The sequence below is a fragment of the Xyrauchen texanus genome, chromosome 13 (genome assembly GCF_025860055.1).
Source record: "Xyrauchen texanus isolate HMW12.3.18 chromosome 13, RBS_HiC_50CHRs, whole genome shotgun sequence".
Taxonomy (NCBI): domain Eukaryota; kingdom Metazoa; phylum Chordata; class Actinopteri; order Cypriniformes; family Catostomidae; genus Xyrauchen; species Xyrauchen texanus.
The window spans coordinates 16,418,048-16,433,774 of record NC_068288.1 but is presented as its reverse complement, the minus strand read 5'-3'; the positions used below and the strand labels follow the sequence as shown (position 1 = coordinate 16,433,774).

The following is a 15,727-nucleotide window of genomic DNA, read 5'->3' as shown; positions in this document are numbered from 1 at the left end:
CCCTGCGCGTTCTACTCCCGCAAGCTCTCTCCCGCGGAGCAGAACTACGACGTAGGCAACCGCGAGCTCTTGGCGATGAAAGCCGCACTTGAGGAGTGGCGACATTGGTTGGAGGGAGCTCGACATCCATTCCAAGTTTTCACTGACCACCGCAACTTGGAATACTTGCGCTCCGCCAAGAGGCTCAACCCTCAACAGGCCCGCTGGGCACTGTTCTTCACACGCTTCCGCTTCTCCATCTCTTACCTGCCAGGATCTAAGAATATCAAGGCAGACTCACTTTCCCGTCAACACGATGCCATGCCCCCGAGCTCCAGTATTGAACCCATCATTTCGCCCACCTTGATTCTGGCCCCAATCCAATGGGACATCATGGCTGATATCGCCCAGGCCCAGATGACCGATCCACCTCCGCCCGACTGTCCGCCCAACCGGACATTCGTGCCACACAGCCTCCGAGAAAGGGTAATTCGCTGGGTCCATGATGCCACGAATTCTGGGCACCCCGGCATCTTTACCACCATACGCCTGCTGCAAAACCGCTTCTGGTGGAAAACCCTACAAGAGGACACCACCGACTTCGTGCACGGGTGTCCCGCCTGCAACGCAGCCAAAACCCCAAAACAACCACCCGCAGGGCTCCTTCAACCACTCCCCATACCTCAACGTCCCTGGTCACATATTGCCGTGGATTTCATCACCGACCTACTGGCCTCCCGAGGCCACACCACCATATTAACTGTTATTGATCGCTTCTCTAAGGCATGTCGCCTGATTCCAATCTCCAAACTCCCCACAGCTCTCGAGACCGCTGAACTCCTTCTCCACTGGGTGTTCCACTACTATGGCCTACCCGAGGATATTGTATCGGACCGTGGCCCCCAGTTTACCTCCAGGGTATGGCGAGCGTTCTTCCGTCTACTAGACATCAATGTCAGCCTCACCTCGAGGTACCACCCCCAGTCCAACGGTCAGACGGAACGTCTGAACCAGGAGATCACCAAGTTTCACCGCACCTACTGCCACAACAACCAAGCTGATTGGAGCCACTTCCTCCCTTGGGCCGAGTACGCCCAGAACTCCCTCTTGAAACCTTCAACTAACCTAACCCCTTTCCAGTGCATCCTGGGGTACCAACCTCCTCTGTTCCCCTGGTCCGGCAAGCCATCGGAGGGTCCGGCGGTCAACGACTGGCTCCATCGCAGCGAAGCAGTATGGGACCAAGCTCACGTCCATCTCCAACGGGCCGTGGACCGAACTAAGAGGCAGGCGGATTTTCGCCGCCGTCCAGCCCCTGCCTACGCTCCGGGTCAGTGGGTTTGGCTTTCCACCAGGGACCTATGCCTATGTCTCCCCTGCAAAAAGCTCAGTCCCAGGTATGTGGGTCCCTTCAAAATCATCAAACAAATCAATGCTGTGTCATTTCGTCTTCAACTGCCCGCTAACTACCGCGTCTCTCCCACCTTCCATGTCTCCCTACTCAAACCCGCCGGTGGCCCGAGGTCGGAGGGGGAGGAGGCGAACCCCGGCCCCCCTCCCATCACCGTGGGCAGCGAGGAGGCGTTCCTGGTGAGAGCACTGCTGGACGCCAGACGTCTACGGTGTCGGGTCCAATACCTAGTGGATTGGGAGGGGTACGGTCCTGAGGAGAGGTCCTGGGTCGGAGACGATGACATCCTCGACCCCAACCTCATCTCAGAATTCCACAGAACCCATCCAGGGAAACCGGCCCTCCGCCCTCGAGGTCGACCCCGGCGTTGATCAGGTCCTCGCTTCAGGAGCCGCTCACAGTGGGGGGGCTCTGACACAAACGCCTGCGAAGGCGCCTCCCCGATCGGCCACCGGAGATCCGACTCACCCGAATTCTAATCACCTCTGCACCCACATACCGGGCTTAATTAATCCACAGCTGATTCCCATTTCTCCTCCCTCTATTTAAGCTACACGCAGTGACACACCCATTGCGAAGTCTTGTTTGTTCCGGCTACACTACTGAGCGTTCTAGTTTTCAACTCCTCATTGATTATCTGTTTATCGACCTTTCTTTGAACACACAGAGGTGAACGGGCAATGGTCAAGCAATGGGGAGCAGGGCAATAGTAGACAGGCTAAGAGCGTAGTGAAGCAGGCAGAATGTCGGGGCAGGCAGCAAGCGGCAGTACGAAGAGGCAGGCAAAAGTTCAGGTAGGCAGGCGGGCGAAAGTTCAGGTTTTAGGGTCGCAACACCTGCAGAAACAACGCCACCTGCCCCAAGTTCCAGTGCTACAGCTGATGATGATTTTTCAACAATCCCAGATCATTATATTTATATGGATAAACCATGCCTTTGTTTTTGACAGACAGTTGCATTACCTTCTAATATGACATCTAACATGGCTAGCTTTTATTATTATTTTCATCTTTCATCAGGTCCATCCTCTGCATGCGAGGAGCACTTCCCAGCATGTACATCCACTGATGTTGTCATCTATCCTATCTGACTCAGAAAGGACTGATCTGGTAAGCAGAGGGCCACTGCCTATAAAGGAAAACTTCACATTCCCTGAAAAACCTGATGGCCGAAGCTTCCACTACACCTACAGAAAGTTAATTAATGGGGAAAAAATGTAAGTGGAGCTGCTCACTTAGAAAAAAGTGAGAAAAAGAAATGATACTGTCTACAGCTTCTGCTGCAAATTGTTCTCTAGGAAGTACACAAAACTGGTAACAGAGGATCAACAGGACTGGGTAAATATAGGTGTGCTACTGTTACAATTAAAACCGTAGAAGGGTAAAATCATGCCAGGCAGACATTGGTATGTTATAAGCAACACAGCTACAACTAATAAAATTGATAAGGGGTGTGTTAGATTTATAGTGTGCGAATAATCAAGCATTGACAATATTCAATCATATTGGTGGCACCAAGGGGCCCCCAAATCAAATTCTGCTTAGGGCCCTATAAAGGCTTGGGCCGGCCCTGTGGGGAATAAACCTCGGCTAACAGTTTCGCATGCTAATAAACCACAGCTACAGCAGCATGCAGGTACCGACAGACAACCCGCTTGTGAACAACCTACACGACTACTGCATGTCAGATACTCCGGTGCTCTCGCTTCGGGACCCAGATTTCTCCCCTATCCCCTTAACTACTACCTCAACTCCCTCCAAACCTCCTGCTCCAAAAAAATTAAGCCGCAGCGTTCTCTGGATTTAGATAGTGAAGATATTGTGCAGAGAATCTCAGTCATCTTCAACACAAGAATTTACTCTCTGGAAAAGAGTGTGGAGAAAATGATTTCCAACAATACGCTGAAGATTGAGGGGTTAAAGAAGACTGTTGATTTTGCCTACGCAGAGATCCGTGAAGTGAAAGGTAAAGTGACCCAAATTGATGACCTAGTCAACGTGGCGGAGAAGAAGATGAACCTTCTGGAACATCGAATTACTGAGCTGGAAAACTATTTGCGACGGTGGAACCTGCGTCTCTATGGTCTGGCGGAAAACAAAGATCAGAATGTTCGCCAAGAGGTTATTCGTATCTGTCAGGCCACTTTGCCGGAGCACAAGGCCAAACTCCCTGATGTTATTGATTCAGTGCACCGTCTTGGCCAATTAAAGAAAGATACCACCAAGCCTCGAGGGATAATTCTACAGTTTGGTGCTCGTATTTACCGCAACGCTATCTGGAAGGCTGCAAAGACGTCCTCTTTCCTTCAAAACAACAAGCTACGTTTTGCTGAAGATCTATCCCCACCAATCAGAGAGCGAAGACTGCAGTTGTGGCCACTTGTGGCTAAAGCACGAGAACAAGGGAAAGCTGCTTACTTCGTGGGTGGTCGAGCCTTTGCCAACGGGGTTGAACTGTTTTCAGATACCTGAAAGTGGTAAACATCATTCCTGTCAATATGTGCCTTAAGTCGAGTCAAAGTAGCTTATCCTAAAGCTTGTCGTTCGATTTGGATTTGTCCTTTTATTTGCTCTGAGAAACACTATTTTCCTTATTCCTTTTACTTATTTATACTCTTTGTTCTTTTTTATAAGGATTATTGTGCACTTTATTGACATTTTTCTGAATATGTTTACATGATAGATTCTATTACATTTTGTTCAATTATTTGTAATTTTTATAGGCTATTTTTTTATGTTTAGTTATTGTTGACATTAACTGTTTTGTGCTAAGTTGACGTTTGAAAATCTAGGTATTTCCTTTATTTTCAATGTTTCACTAAGTTTCGCTATGCACCTTCTATTTATGTGAATTGGTGCAGCTCCATATATTCATAGTACGGTTAAAGTTTAATTTCATCCGTACTTTATTTTTTACATTGTTCTTTCTGTTGTTGTTAATACGTCTTTGTCTATCACTACTCTCAATGCCAGGGGGTTAAGGAATATTGTTAAGCGTAAGGTGATATTTTTGTTTGTTAAGCAGCACAAATCTGATTTCTGTTTCATTCTATAGTCGCACTAAATTCCGAATGATGGTAGGTTATGGAGATCCCAATGGGGGAATGATCTGTGGCAGGCTCATAGGTCTGAACATTCTGCAGGTGTTGCGACCCTAAAATATTATTTTCCTGGGACTGTTCACCTATCTATCAGTGATACTTCAGGTCATTTTATTTTTCAAGTTTTAACCATTGAAAACTTTACTCTGTTAGTTATTAACATATATGGCTATAACTCTAACCATGAGAATGACATATTGCTTGAAAATTTAGAGAAGCTTATACAAAATACCCTTAGTAAATTTCCAAATTCAGGTATAGTAATAGGGGGAGATTTTAACATGATTCTGGATCATCGTAATGACTGCTGGCCTCCTCGTGTTCCCACTGCAGTAAATTGTAATTTAACTTTATTTATGCCAAGGTTTAACTTGGTAGATGTATGGAGATTTAACAATACTAACATAAATGCATTTACTTGGAGTAATAGTAGTGCAACCAGACGTTCTCGTTTGGACTATTGGTTAGTTTCTGATCACTTGAATATTGCTAAGATTTCTGTTAATATTATCACAACCCCATTAACAGATCATAATGCAGTCTCCATTTTTATCCCCTTGCACTCTGCCCCTCCACAAGATGTAGGAATGCTTACTGGAAACTAAACAGCTCGCTTCTTCAAAGCGATGAGGTAAAAGCAGACATTAAAAATCTTATATAAAAATTTTGGAATAAAGCGAAGTCCGAGGATGCTTTTGGTAGCAATTGGGAATTATGAAATTTAAAACTGGCCAATATTTGAGGAATTATGGTAGTATCTTATCCAAAACTCATAAATTGGAAGAAAGAGTGGTCTCTAAAATAATTTCCTTATATCAGAAGGACCCTGCAGATATATCAGAAGAGGAACGTCTATCTTTAATTTCGGAACAAATTAAATTAAATGAAATTTACTCCAACAAAGCAAAAGGTGCCTTTATAAGATCAAGAAAAAGATTGATTGAAGAAGGGGAGCAGAACGCTGCCTATTTTTTCACATTAGAAAAATATCATGGGAAATTTAATTTAATCCAGCAATTTAATATTAACGATACTGTTACTGATAATCCGAGGAGTATAGCTGTTTTCTGTGCAGACTTTTTTTAGAAATGTATACAAATCCAAATTTTGCCATCAATCTTCCACTACATTCTTGAAATCTCTTAGCGTCACTCCAATCTCTCAAGATGATAGGAAACTATGCGACCTTATAACCTTGCAGGAAATTAATTTTGCGATTGAACATTGTAAAACTAACAAATCTCCTGGAGTGGATGGCCTCTCTGCAGAGTTTTATCTGGCTTTTACACAAGATCTGGCTCCCTTTCTGCTTGAAGTAATATTAGAAAGTGTTGATAAAGGTTCTCTACCCCCTTCACTGACCCAAGGCTTAATTACGCTAATCCCCAAACCTAAAAAGGATCCACTGTTTATAGATAATTGGCGACCTATTTCATTACTTAACACTGATTACAAAATCTTTGCCTCAATTATTGCAAAATGCTTAAAAAAGATTTTAGACCCTATCATTGATGAAGTCCAATCAGGATTCATGAGAAATAGGCACATATCAAACAATATTAGACTTATCTTAGATATAATTGATTATTCTTTTTTATGTCCTGATGATAGTTTTATCTTTTTCTTGGACTTTTATAAAGCCTTTGACACAGTAGAACATAACTTTATATTTCAAACTATTGAGAAATTTGGGTTTGGTGATTTTTTCTGTAAAGCTGTCAGAACAATGTACTGTAAAGGCAATAGCTCCATCAGACTAAAAAATGGAACCTCGCTAAGATTTGAGCTGCAAAGAGGCATCCGACAAGGCTGCCCTGCCTCCCCTTACCTATTAATTTTATGTACTCAACTTCTTTCTACCCATATTAAAAATAGTGCTTTAAAAGGAATTTCCATTGCAGACAGAGAAATTATCCTTACCCAACTAGCAGATGATACTACTTTATTATTAAAAAATGCCAGTCAAGTGCCAATTGCTATCAAAACAATTGAATTATTTTCCGCAGCTTCTGGACTATGCTTAAATCTGAATAAGTGTGAACTTTTTTCCATAAAAGAAAGCGATACCTCCCAGGTCTGTAGCATACCTATCAAAGATAAGGTCACTTATCTTGGGATTATTATAATGAAAAATGAGGAGGAAAGATGTTCTGAAAATTGTAATTTAATTAGTGATAAGACAAAGAAGAAGCTTAATCAATTGCTGCAGAGGGATTTATCTTTGAAAGGACGAGTGCTGTTGACAAAGGCAGAAGGTTTATCCCATCTTACTTATGCAGCTATCACTTTGTTTGTCAACAAAAAGCTCTGTAAATCTATTGATAACTTGCTATTCAATTTTATTTGGAAAAACAAGACGCATTATGTGAAAACATCTTTTATTATGAACATATTTGAACGTGGTGGTCTAAACTTTCTGGATTTTACAACCCTCAATAATACTTTTAAAATAAACTGGATTAAATTTTTTTTTTTAAAAACCCCTCATCTACTTGGAATTTTATACCTAATTATATTTTCTCTAAGGTTGGTGGTCTAGAATTTTTACTTTTATGTGATTATAAAATAGAAAAGATTCTGTTAATTTTATCTGAATTCCATAAACAAATGCTCTTGGCATGGTCTTTAATCTACAAACAGAATTTCTCCCCACATAGGTGCTTCATCTGGAATAATCGGCTTATTAAATTCAAAAATAAATCCTTATTTTATAACACTTGGTTTAATAATAACATAACGTATCTCATCTGTTAAACGATAACGGTTCATTATTGAATTATTCTGAATTCCTTCACACTTTTGGCATTCCAATCACCCCAAGAGAATTTGCAATTGTCAGGGATGCCATCCCATCTGGTATTTTAATTCTCTTAAAAGGGACTGGAAAACCGGATTGCCTACCTATTTTGGATCCTAGGCTGACCTCGGTTGGTGATATTTGTTTCGGAACTACTTCAAGGAATAATAATCGTAATATTCGTTCTTTATTCCAGAGTGATGTCATCAGCTCCCCCAATGTTGTTCTCTATTGGTCTAATTTTTTTGACAACTTGAATTGGGGATATATATGGAATTTGCCTTACAAATACCTGCTTACGAATAAAGTAAGAGAAATCTCCTTTATAATTTTACATAGATATTATCCTGCTAAGCAATATCTCCTTAGGTTTAAACTTGACATATGTGTTAACTGCTCTTTATGTGGTGTATGCCCAGAAACAATGGCACACCTGTTCTGGCAATGTCCCTACACCAGCACTTTTTGGAAAGATTTGTCCCGATACATTGCTTTTCGCTAATTTCTCTCTGTTATGGAGGGATGTGCTGTTTGGTCTCCATGCTAACAAAGGTAAAAATCAGGAAGAAGTATACCTAATTAACTTATTGATAATTTTGGGGAAATATCATATTCATAAAGTCAAATTTAGTAATTCTAAACCTTCCTTTGTTGCTTTTGGTAAAGAGACACAACAGTACCTTAAATCCATGTATGACTCAACAAATAAGAAGGCTGCTAAAACCATTCTGTTATGTTCTATCTTTAATGTATTTATTTGATTCTCCCCCTGGCTCTTTGTTTGTTTAATATGCTGTATTCTGTATTAATGACGTTTTTGTATGTTCTTACTATTTGTTTTGTTAAACATCAATAAAAAAAAATTACAAAAAAACTAACAAAAAAAACCTGCTAGTTTTAAAATTAGCAACAGCGATAACAGTATCATTTGCCATGCCCCTTTCAAATTGTGAAAAAAAAAAATGGCTGTGTGCAAAACCCTGCCATGGTCAATAAACGAGGTTCAGACTGTCCATTCGTTAGTGAAGAAAGAAACTACGCAAAACTAAAAAGTCTTTCAGGAAGTGGATCAGCTGTTGGCTGTTCTCCATGTTCATTAAAGCGAGCAGAACCAGCTGTGTTGTATAAGGGCATGGCTAGTATAAAGGATTTCACTGGGCAGTGCTTATATTCGATATGGAATATGCATCCTCTCTAACATCACGCATTTGCTATTCCGTATTATACATTCGTTTTTTACATTTGTTTGATGGTGAGAGTAATACAGACAACAGTTAAAAATGACACCGAGAGCACTGATTATGCATTTTTATGTATAATGTTTTTTTATCCAATATGTGTAAAAATTAAGACTTTTATTTTCCAACTCTGTACAGTGTCATGCTTTACATGTAAATTGATAAAATATAGAGACCATCACAAGGAAGGGCTATTGAACAAACTTTTAAAATATTTTGAGAAACAAAATCTATATGGAAAACAAATGTAAAACATTATTTTACCATTAAACACTGATTTTAAAAAGCTGCTGTGTTTTTCATTAGTGAAAGCAAGAACACACTGCATCATCTTCACTGGAAGAGTCCTTCCCTGCAGGGGAAAGTGCAACTCACATCCAACTAATCGCTGTCATTGGTCCCGATGCACAGGACTAGACAGTTATCCAGAAACCTTCAAGGTGTCCAACTTTTGTCAGCTTCAGTCTTTTGCTATGGCATCTGTCATAAAAGAGGGGAGCAATCAGCTGAACTCATATTCAGTCTCCTCCAACTCAGAAGATTTCAAGCAGCTCTTTGCAGTCTGGTTCAATAAGGTCAGCAGGCCTCTCCCCACAGTCATTTTCAGCCTCAGTGTCAGCACCCAGGGAAAGCAAATACCTGAAAATACAGAATTCATCCAGGTCTGCTGGTTTGCTTGAAAAGGATGCATAAGGAAGTGTGACCTCTGCCTAACACTGGGAGACAAGAGTGTATGGAATGTGAAAGACGGACCATCTTTTGCTTCAGTTTCTTTTAACTGAACAAGTAAATGTATACAAATCGGAAAAACTGAGTACGGTCATAAAAAAAGCATTTGTGCATAGAAATACTTTCTTACACGATGGATCAGAATCTGCCCTTGCTGGTTCAAATCAAATGATGCATCCAAGCCTTTGTTAGTAATTCAAAATGTCATTTCAGAAATAGTATCACGGCTTGTGCTGTTTCGAACAAGTTATTGGATAAACAAGGATGTGTGAGTGAGAGAGAGAAAGATGGAGTGTGTGCCATCACATGTTGCCACTCCCAAGCAGAGATGCTGTCAGCTTTCTGAAGATCAGCTTTCTTAGTGGAATTATTATCCCTATTTCGCATTAGCCGGTGCACAAGAGTCGATCGCTATAGAAACCGCAATGTCCTCCGCCATTTTAAACAGCACCCATTGTGTAATTAATCAGTCTGTTGTGTTTCTCAGCTGTGATGAGCAGTAATGCTGAAGATGTTAGTTTAAAGCCGTTTAAAGCTATTTCCTAGCTTTAGTAGTAGTAATTCAAGCAATCACGAAGAGCTGTTGTATGTAAAGTGGCTGACGCAGATTCACATCATGTCAACTGGCTCATATTACACACCAAAATTATCTTTTGCCACCACCTGCTGGCTAACATATGTAATGTAAAAAAAAGACAAACCATAGCTCTTGACACATATGCACTGTTCTTACACTTTAGTTTAGAATGGCACGGACACAAGCGGAGTGATACACACACAGCAAAGCATCGGAGTGCTGATGGTGTCAGACCATCAGTGCTCATGGAACGTCTCTCGTCCAATCAGATTCGAGGACCGGAACTAACTGTTGCTTATTTATATTTACGCATTTGGCAGACGTGTTTATCCAAAGCGACTCACTTATTACAGGGACAATCCCCCCGGAGCAACCTGGAGTTAAGTGCCTTGCTCAAGGACACAATGGTGGTGGCTGTGGGGATTGAACCAGTGACCTTCTGATGAACAGTTATGTGCTTTAGACCACTACGCCTCTCTCTCTCTCTCTCTCTCTCTCTCTCTCTATATATATATATATGTATGTATATATACATACACACACACACACACACGCAGTATATGTACATACATTTACACTCTGAAACCACTTTATTAGGTACATCTGTACACCTACTTATTAATGCGATTCTCTAATCAGCCAATCGTGTGGCAGCAGTGCATGACATCATGCAGATATGTGTCAGGAGCTTCACTTAATGTTCACATCAACCATCAGAATGGGGATAAAAATGTGATGTCTGTAATTTCAACTGTGACATGATTTATGGTGCCAGGCTGGCTGGTTTGAGTATTTCTGTAACTGCTGATCTGCTGGGATTTTCACGCACAACAATCTATAAAGTTTACTCTAGTGCTAAAAACAAAAATCATTCAGTGAGCGGCAGTTCTGCAGACAGAAATGCATTGTTGATGAGAGTTGTCAATGGAGAATGGTCAGACTAGTTAGAGCTGACAGAAAGGCTACAGTAAATCAGATAACCACTTTGTACAATTGCAGTGAATAGCATCTCAGAATGCTGCACATGTCGAATCTTGGGCTACAACAGTAGAAGACCACTTCGGGTTCCACTTCTGTCATCCAAGAACAAAAAAATGAGGCTGCACTGGGGCTGGGCCTACCATCTGTGTACCTTAGCAGACATCAAGATTCATCAGACCAGGCTATAATTCCAGTCTTTAACTGTCCAGTTTTGGTGAGCCAGTGCACACTGCAGCCTCAGCTTTCTGTGATATATATATATATATATATATATATATATATATATATATATATATATATATATATATTATTTGTCTTTTGAGTCACCTTGATTACTTTGTACATTAAAGTGAAAAGGAAAGTCTCAGTGTTCAAACAACATGCTTCTGTTGCTGAGATAATCCTTTTAAATGTTGGCTGATATAATTATTTAAATCCTTTTCTTCTTAATTTAGTTCATAAAACTCAAAAGATGTTGTGGGTCAAAGGGACTCAAAATGATGGATCAGGTCACAAGTGGTGTTTATGAAAATAACTTTTAGTGAAAAAGAGATTGTTTTTTGCAATAATAATTTATTTAAATTGCTTGTGTGCTAAGAAAAAAATTATATAGTTAACTGGTTAGGTCTAAACAAAGGTTTTCTTTCTCTTTACAGAGTCAAGTGAGAATAAAGTATCAATATTAGTACCTACCTGAATGATAGATTGTTTCTAGACTCACTCTCCTTGTTGTAAGGAAGCATCCGATTCTCTCCAGCTCTCCTTGACGGACATAATCCTGGAAGACTATGTCATTGGGAAAGTGAACATTGCGAACAGTTTTGACAGAAGGCCGAGAACATGCCAGTGGGCCAGAGGCTTATGGGTTGCAGCCTCATAGTGGACCGTCTGGGTCACTGGACACTGGTACTTCAGTACTTCATTCTTTAATGGTCCTGTTTTCAAGGTAAGCTAAAAACTTATATATTTGCAGTAGGGATGTTGAGGAAGTCTCAATGTAGTTATGTTCAGCTGAATTGGATGTGTTTTCTTCTTTACGCAGTGGTTTCAAAAGCCCTGTTCTTGATTATTGGAGCTGGTCAGTCCCTCTGTTTGTCTGTCTTGATGTAGAGTGCCTTCCTAGATAGTCTGTCAGATGTTGGTCTGATGTCAGGGCTCTGTGTGTAACCTATCTATACCCTCTATTAGACTATATTAAAAGTCTGTTGTCTCATAGCTCAGATGACTGAATTGGAAGATGAGTGGCACTTGAACCCACCTATCTGGAGTCACACCCCAATGACACTGCCAACAGCAATGAGATCAATAACCTGCTTGTTGTCACAGTGCATTTGAAACATGTCTAAACTCCTCTGACAATAAACTCCCCATCCAACTCCAGTTGTCACACAGCAGAGAAGCCAACGGTAAATTCTAGCACAAACTAGATGGGGCATAACAATGGTAAATAGCTAATGTCTGCCAAACATGAGGGCAAGGAAAGGTTAACGGTCACATCTAAGACTTCAAAATAACATTTGGATAAAAAGCCAAAAAAAAGGTTGCTCTTGCCAGAGAGAGGCTAAAGTTAGTAGTTTCAAACTGCTTATTCTTGCACCGTATATAAACTTACACTGATAAAGGAAAGCTGTGCAAGGCGTTGACATGACCTCACACATTGTTGGCTTAAAGTGATATTTCACCCAAAAAAGAAAATTCTCTCATGACTTTGCAGAACACAAAGATTTTTAGAAGAATATTTCAGCTCAGTACATCTGTCTTGATGTAAAGTTCCTTCCTAGATAGTCTGCCAGAAGTTGGTCTGATGTCAGGGATCTGTAGGTCCTGTAGGCAAGTGAATGGGTGACAACATTTTGAAGCTTCAAAATCCACATAAGGGAAGCATAAATGTAATCCATATGAATTCAGTGGTTAAATGTATGTTTTCAGAAGTGATAGGTGTGGGTGAGAAACAGATAAATATTTAAGTAATTTTCTATCATAAATTCTCCTCCCTGCCCAGTATTGGGCGATATGCACAAAGAATGTGAATCACCAAAAACAGAAGCAAGTGAAAGGAAGGAAATTACAAATATTTATCCATTTCTCACCCTGTTAGGAATAAGACTTGGATCTCGTTGTAGTTTAGCACACAAAACTTCTACCATCAAGAATTCCTCAGTCCCTTTCAGTGCATGCCCAGGTAAGTGCAGTCGGGAGTCTCAGGGCTCTACGCTAACTTTTTTCCCAAGGAGTACATGCGCTCCTAAATGAAAAAATTTAGGAGCGCACAAAGAAATTTAGGAGCACAGTGAAAATTAATACAGAGTTTATTAACAAACAATTTATTACATACATATTTATACTGCGTGTATGAGTGTGTGTGCGTGTACTAAGGGACACACATCTGTGGAACAGCACATACCTCCCAAATCACACATTGAACCCATGCCTACTAGAATCAAAGGATATCAGTTGTCCAGCTGCTTTTGTATGTTGACCGTCTGCCATACTTAGAGGTCAGCCAGCGATCTCTCATTATGTCAGCAATTTGACTGATCATCTTCGCACATTGTCGTATGTGGGATTCATGTTTTTGTGGTGGAGTCTGATAAGCGGCCTAAATTTGACGAAAGGTTCTTCTTTTTCACAATGAAGTATGTGATGTTTATCTTTATTTTCAGCTGCTTCCACTTCTCCTCCTCAGACTGCAGCACTTGCCTCCTCAAGGCTGCTGACACCGAGCCTGATGGTTTCTCCGCTGTGAGATGTTTCGCTACACTATCTCTTTTCAGATTAGCGATGGGCATTCCGGCTCTTTTCATAATTGGTGTTAAAACATTTTTTATTAAATTATTAAATGAAATTATACTCTACCTTAACCACAATTGATTTAAAAATGCATTGATTTGTTAAGAAAAATAATACTATTAAACATTTGCATTTAAAGTATAACTTATTGTATATAAACAAAGTGCATATAAATCTAACCATTCAAAACTAATACAGTCTGATCAGCATAATAGACAGGGCCACCGCTGGCCAAATCGATGCCCTACGCGTGATATGAGCGTGAAGCGATTGTCTGTGTTCCGCAACTGTTTTCGGGTTCTTGAATAACGTATAGCGAACGAGAAGGGCAGCCGGTGGACTTTCTGGTGCCATCCTAGGGTAAGATGGTGCCCTCTAGGGAGATGATGCCCTACGCAAACTGCGTAGTATGCATGTAGGTAGCGGTGGTACTGATAATAGAATAATGCACCATATCAAAGAAAAATAAATAATTAGCAAAACTGCAGCATCCCACAAATTGAAATAAATGTAAAAAAGAAGGATGTTATTTCACGTGTGCATTTAAAGTTTTCAATGTACATAACAAAGTGCATGTAAATGTTACAATTCAAATACAATCTGAACAACATAAGTTGGCTCCGCCCTCCCTCATGCATCTTTGGTTCATTGGTTGACACTGCGTGTCTTATTGACAGGAACAACAGGTGAGGCTTTTAGTCTGAGCAGACAGTCAGAACTAATGTGTGCGCTTGAGCATTGAGGCCTATATTATTTAATTTGTTTTTTTTTTCGTTATTTTTAAATCTTTTGATTATTCGCGTCTTAATTTGTTTTTAAATATTTGTATAAATAGATTATGATGTGCGAGCAGGCTAACAACGTTCACCTACAAGAGCCGAATCGATCGCAAACGACCCATCACTATTTCAGATGCGGGTTTCCTGACACGAAGGACGAGATACCCACCTGTTTCTGCCCTCTACAATATTTGCAGAACATGACGTTGTTTTCGAACTCTAGCCATGGGAACATTTTGAGCCAATTCGCATTGAATCTATATGTTCTCCCTCTACCGGCTACAGTGGACGTTGAAGTGACAGCTGTGGTCACGGTAGCTTTGGTCTCAGCATCCCTAACGTTAGCCGTCTCCGGTAAACCTTGTGTAGAGACTTCGTTAGTTGAACCTTGCGAATCCCGCTCACCAAATTCCTCTTTCTCCTCATCTCTTTTTCGCTTAAAATAAAATGCGATGCCGCCTATACTGCTACTTTTTTCCATTGTTCATCTTTCTCACTCTGCTGGTTGGAGCGCAAAACATTCCAAAAGAGGATAAGACAAGAGAAACTAACAGCATATATGAAGGTCAAGGTCTCTTCGTGCATGTGGTGTGATTCTATGATTCACACACATACATACAGAGTTAGATGTCAAACTAAAGACAGCATGTACAATTTATATTTCTCACACACCCACACCTATTATATTGCTTCAGAAGGTATGGATTTAACCACCAGAGTCATCTGAAGTAAATTTATGTTGCCCTTATGTGGATTTTGGAGCTTAAAATTGTTGGCACCCATTCACTTGCATTATATGGGCCTCCAGGTCAAGTCAATTTTATTTGTATAGCACCTTTCACAACACACATCGTTTCAAAGCAGCTTTACAGAATATAAGGCATTAACAGATGATAAAACTAATGTTTATAATGTCGATGAATCATCATTGTGTAATTAGATAAAATATGACCGTTTATCCTGATTAAAAATAAGTAATTAAATAATAATTGTATTAATAACCCCAGTGAGCAAGCTGAAAACGACTGTGCCAAGGAACACAAAAGTCCATAAGATGTTGATTAATGTAGGAAAAATAACCTTAGGAGAAACCAGACTCACTGTGGGGGGCCAGTTCCCCTCTGGCTAACATAATGAATATAATGTAAATATTACTTATGTATAGTTAAAATCATGGTTTAAAATGATTAAACTAAGTGTTAAGGGTCAGTGTTTAAACATCGATTTTGTTTGAACTGTAAGATTAATGACCAGTGTCTTCGAAGTCCATCTTGGATTAACTGCAGAATTTCAAATAGGTGCAATTGTCCTTGTTAATTGGCTGATGAAGGCTTTTGTTGGCGATT

General features: G+C 40.4%; 1 protein-coding gene across 1 annotated transcript; it reads right to left on the bottom strand.

Annotated features, from left to right (window-relative positions):
* Nucleotides 1–9,058: 9,058 nt before the first annotated feature.
* LOC127653724 (protein phosphatase 1 regulatory subunit 27-like) lies at nt 9,059–12,470 on the bottom strand. Its single transcript, XM_052140518.1, has 3 exons — nt 12,425–12,470; nt 11,506–11,670; nt 9,059–9,231 (listed from the first exon to the last, which is right to left on the bottom strand). Exons 1-3 carry the CDS (start codon nt 12,468–12,470, stop codon nt 9,059–9,061), a joined length of 384 nt encoding a protein of 127 aa, XP_051996478.1.
* Nucleotides 12,471–15,727: the final 3,257 nt, after the last annotated feature.

Coding starts and splice junctions, on each gene's coding strand:
- LOC127653724 (XM_052140518.1), bottom strand. CDS start 12,470: ATGTGTGAGGTCATGTCAACGCCTTGCACAGCTTTCCTTTATCAGT. Junction 11,671..12,424: donor CACAGCTTTCCTTTATCAGT/GTAAGTTTATAT, acceptor GCAACCCATAAG/CCTCTGGCCCACTGGCATGT. Junction 9,232..11,505: donor AGAAACAATCTATCATTCAG/GTAGGTACTAAT, acceptor AGTGTTAGGCAG/AGGTCACACTTCCTTATGCA.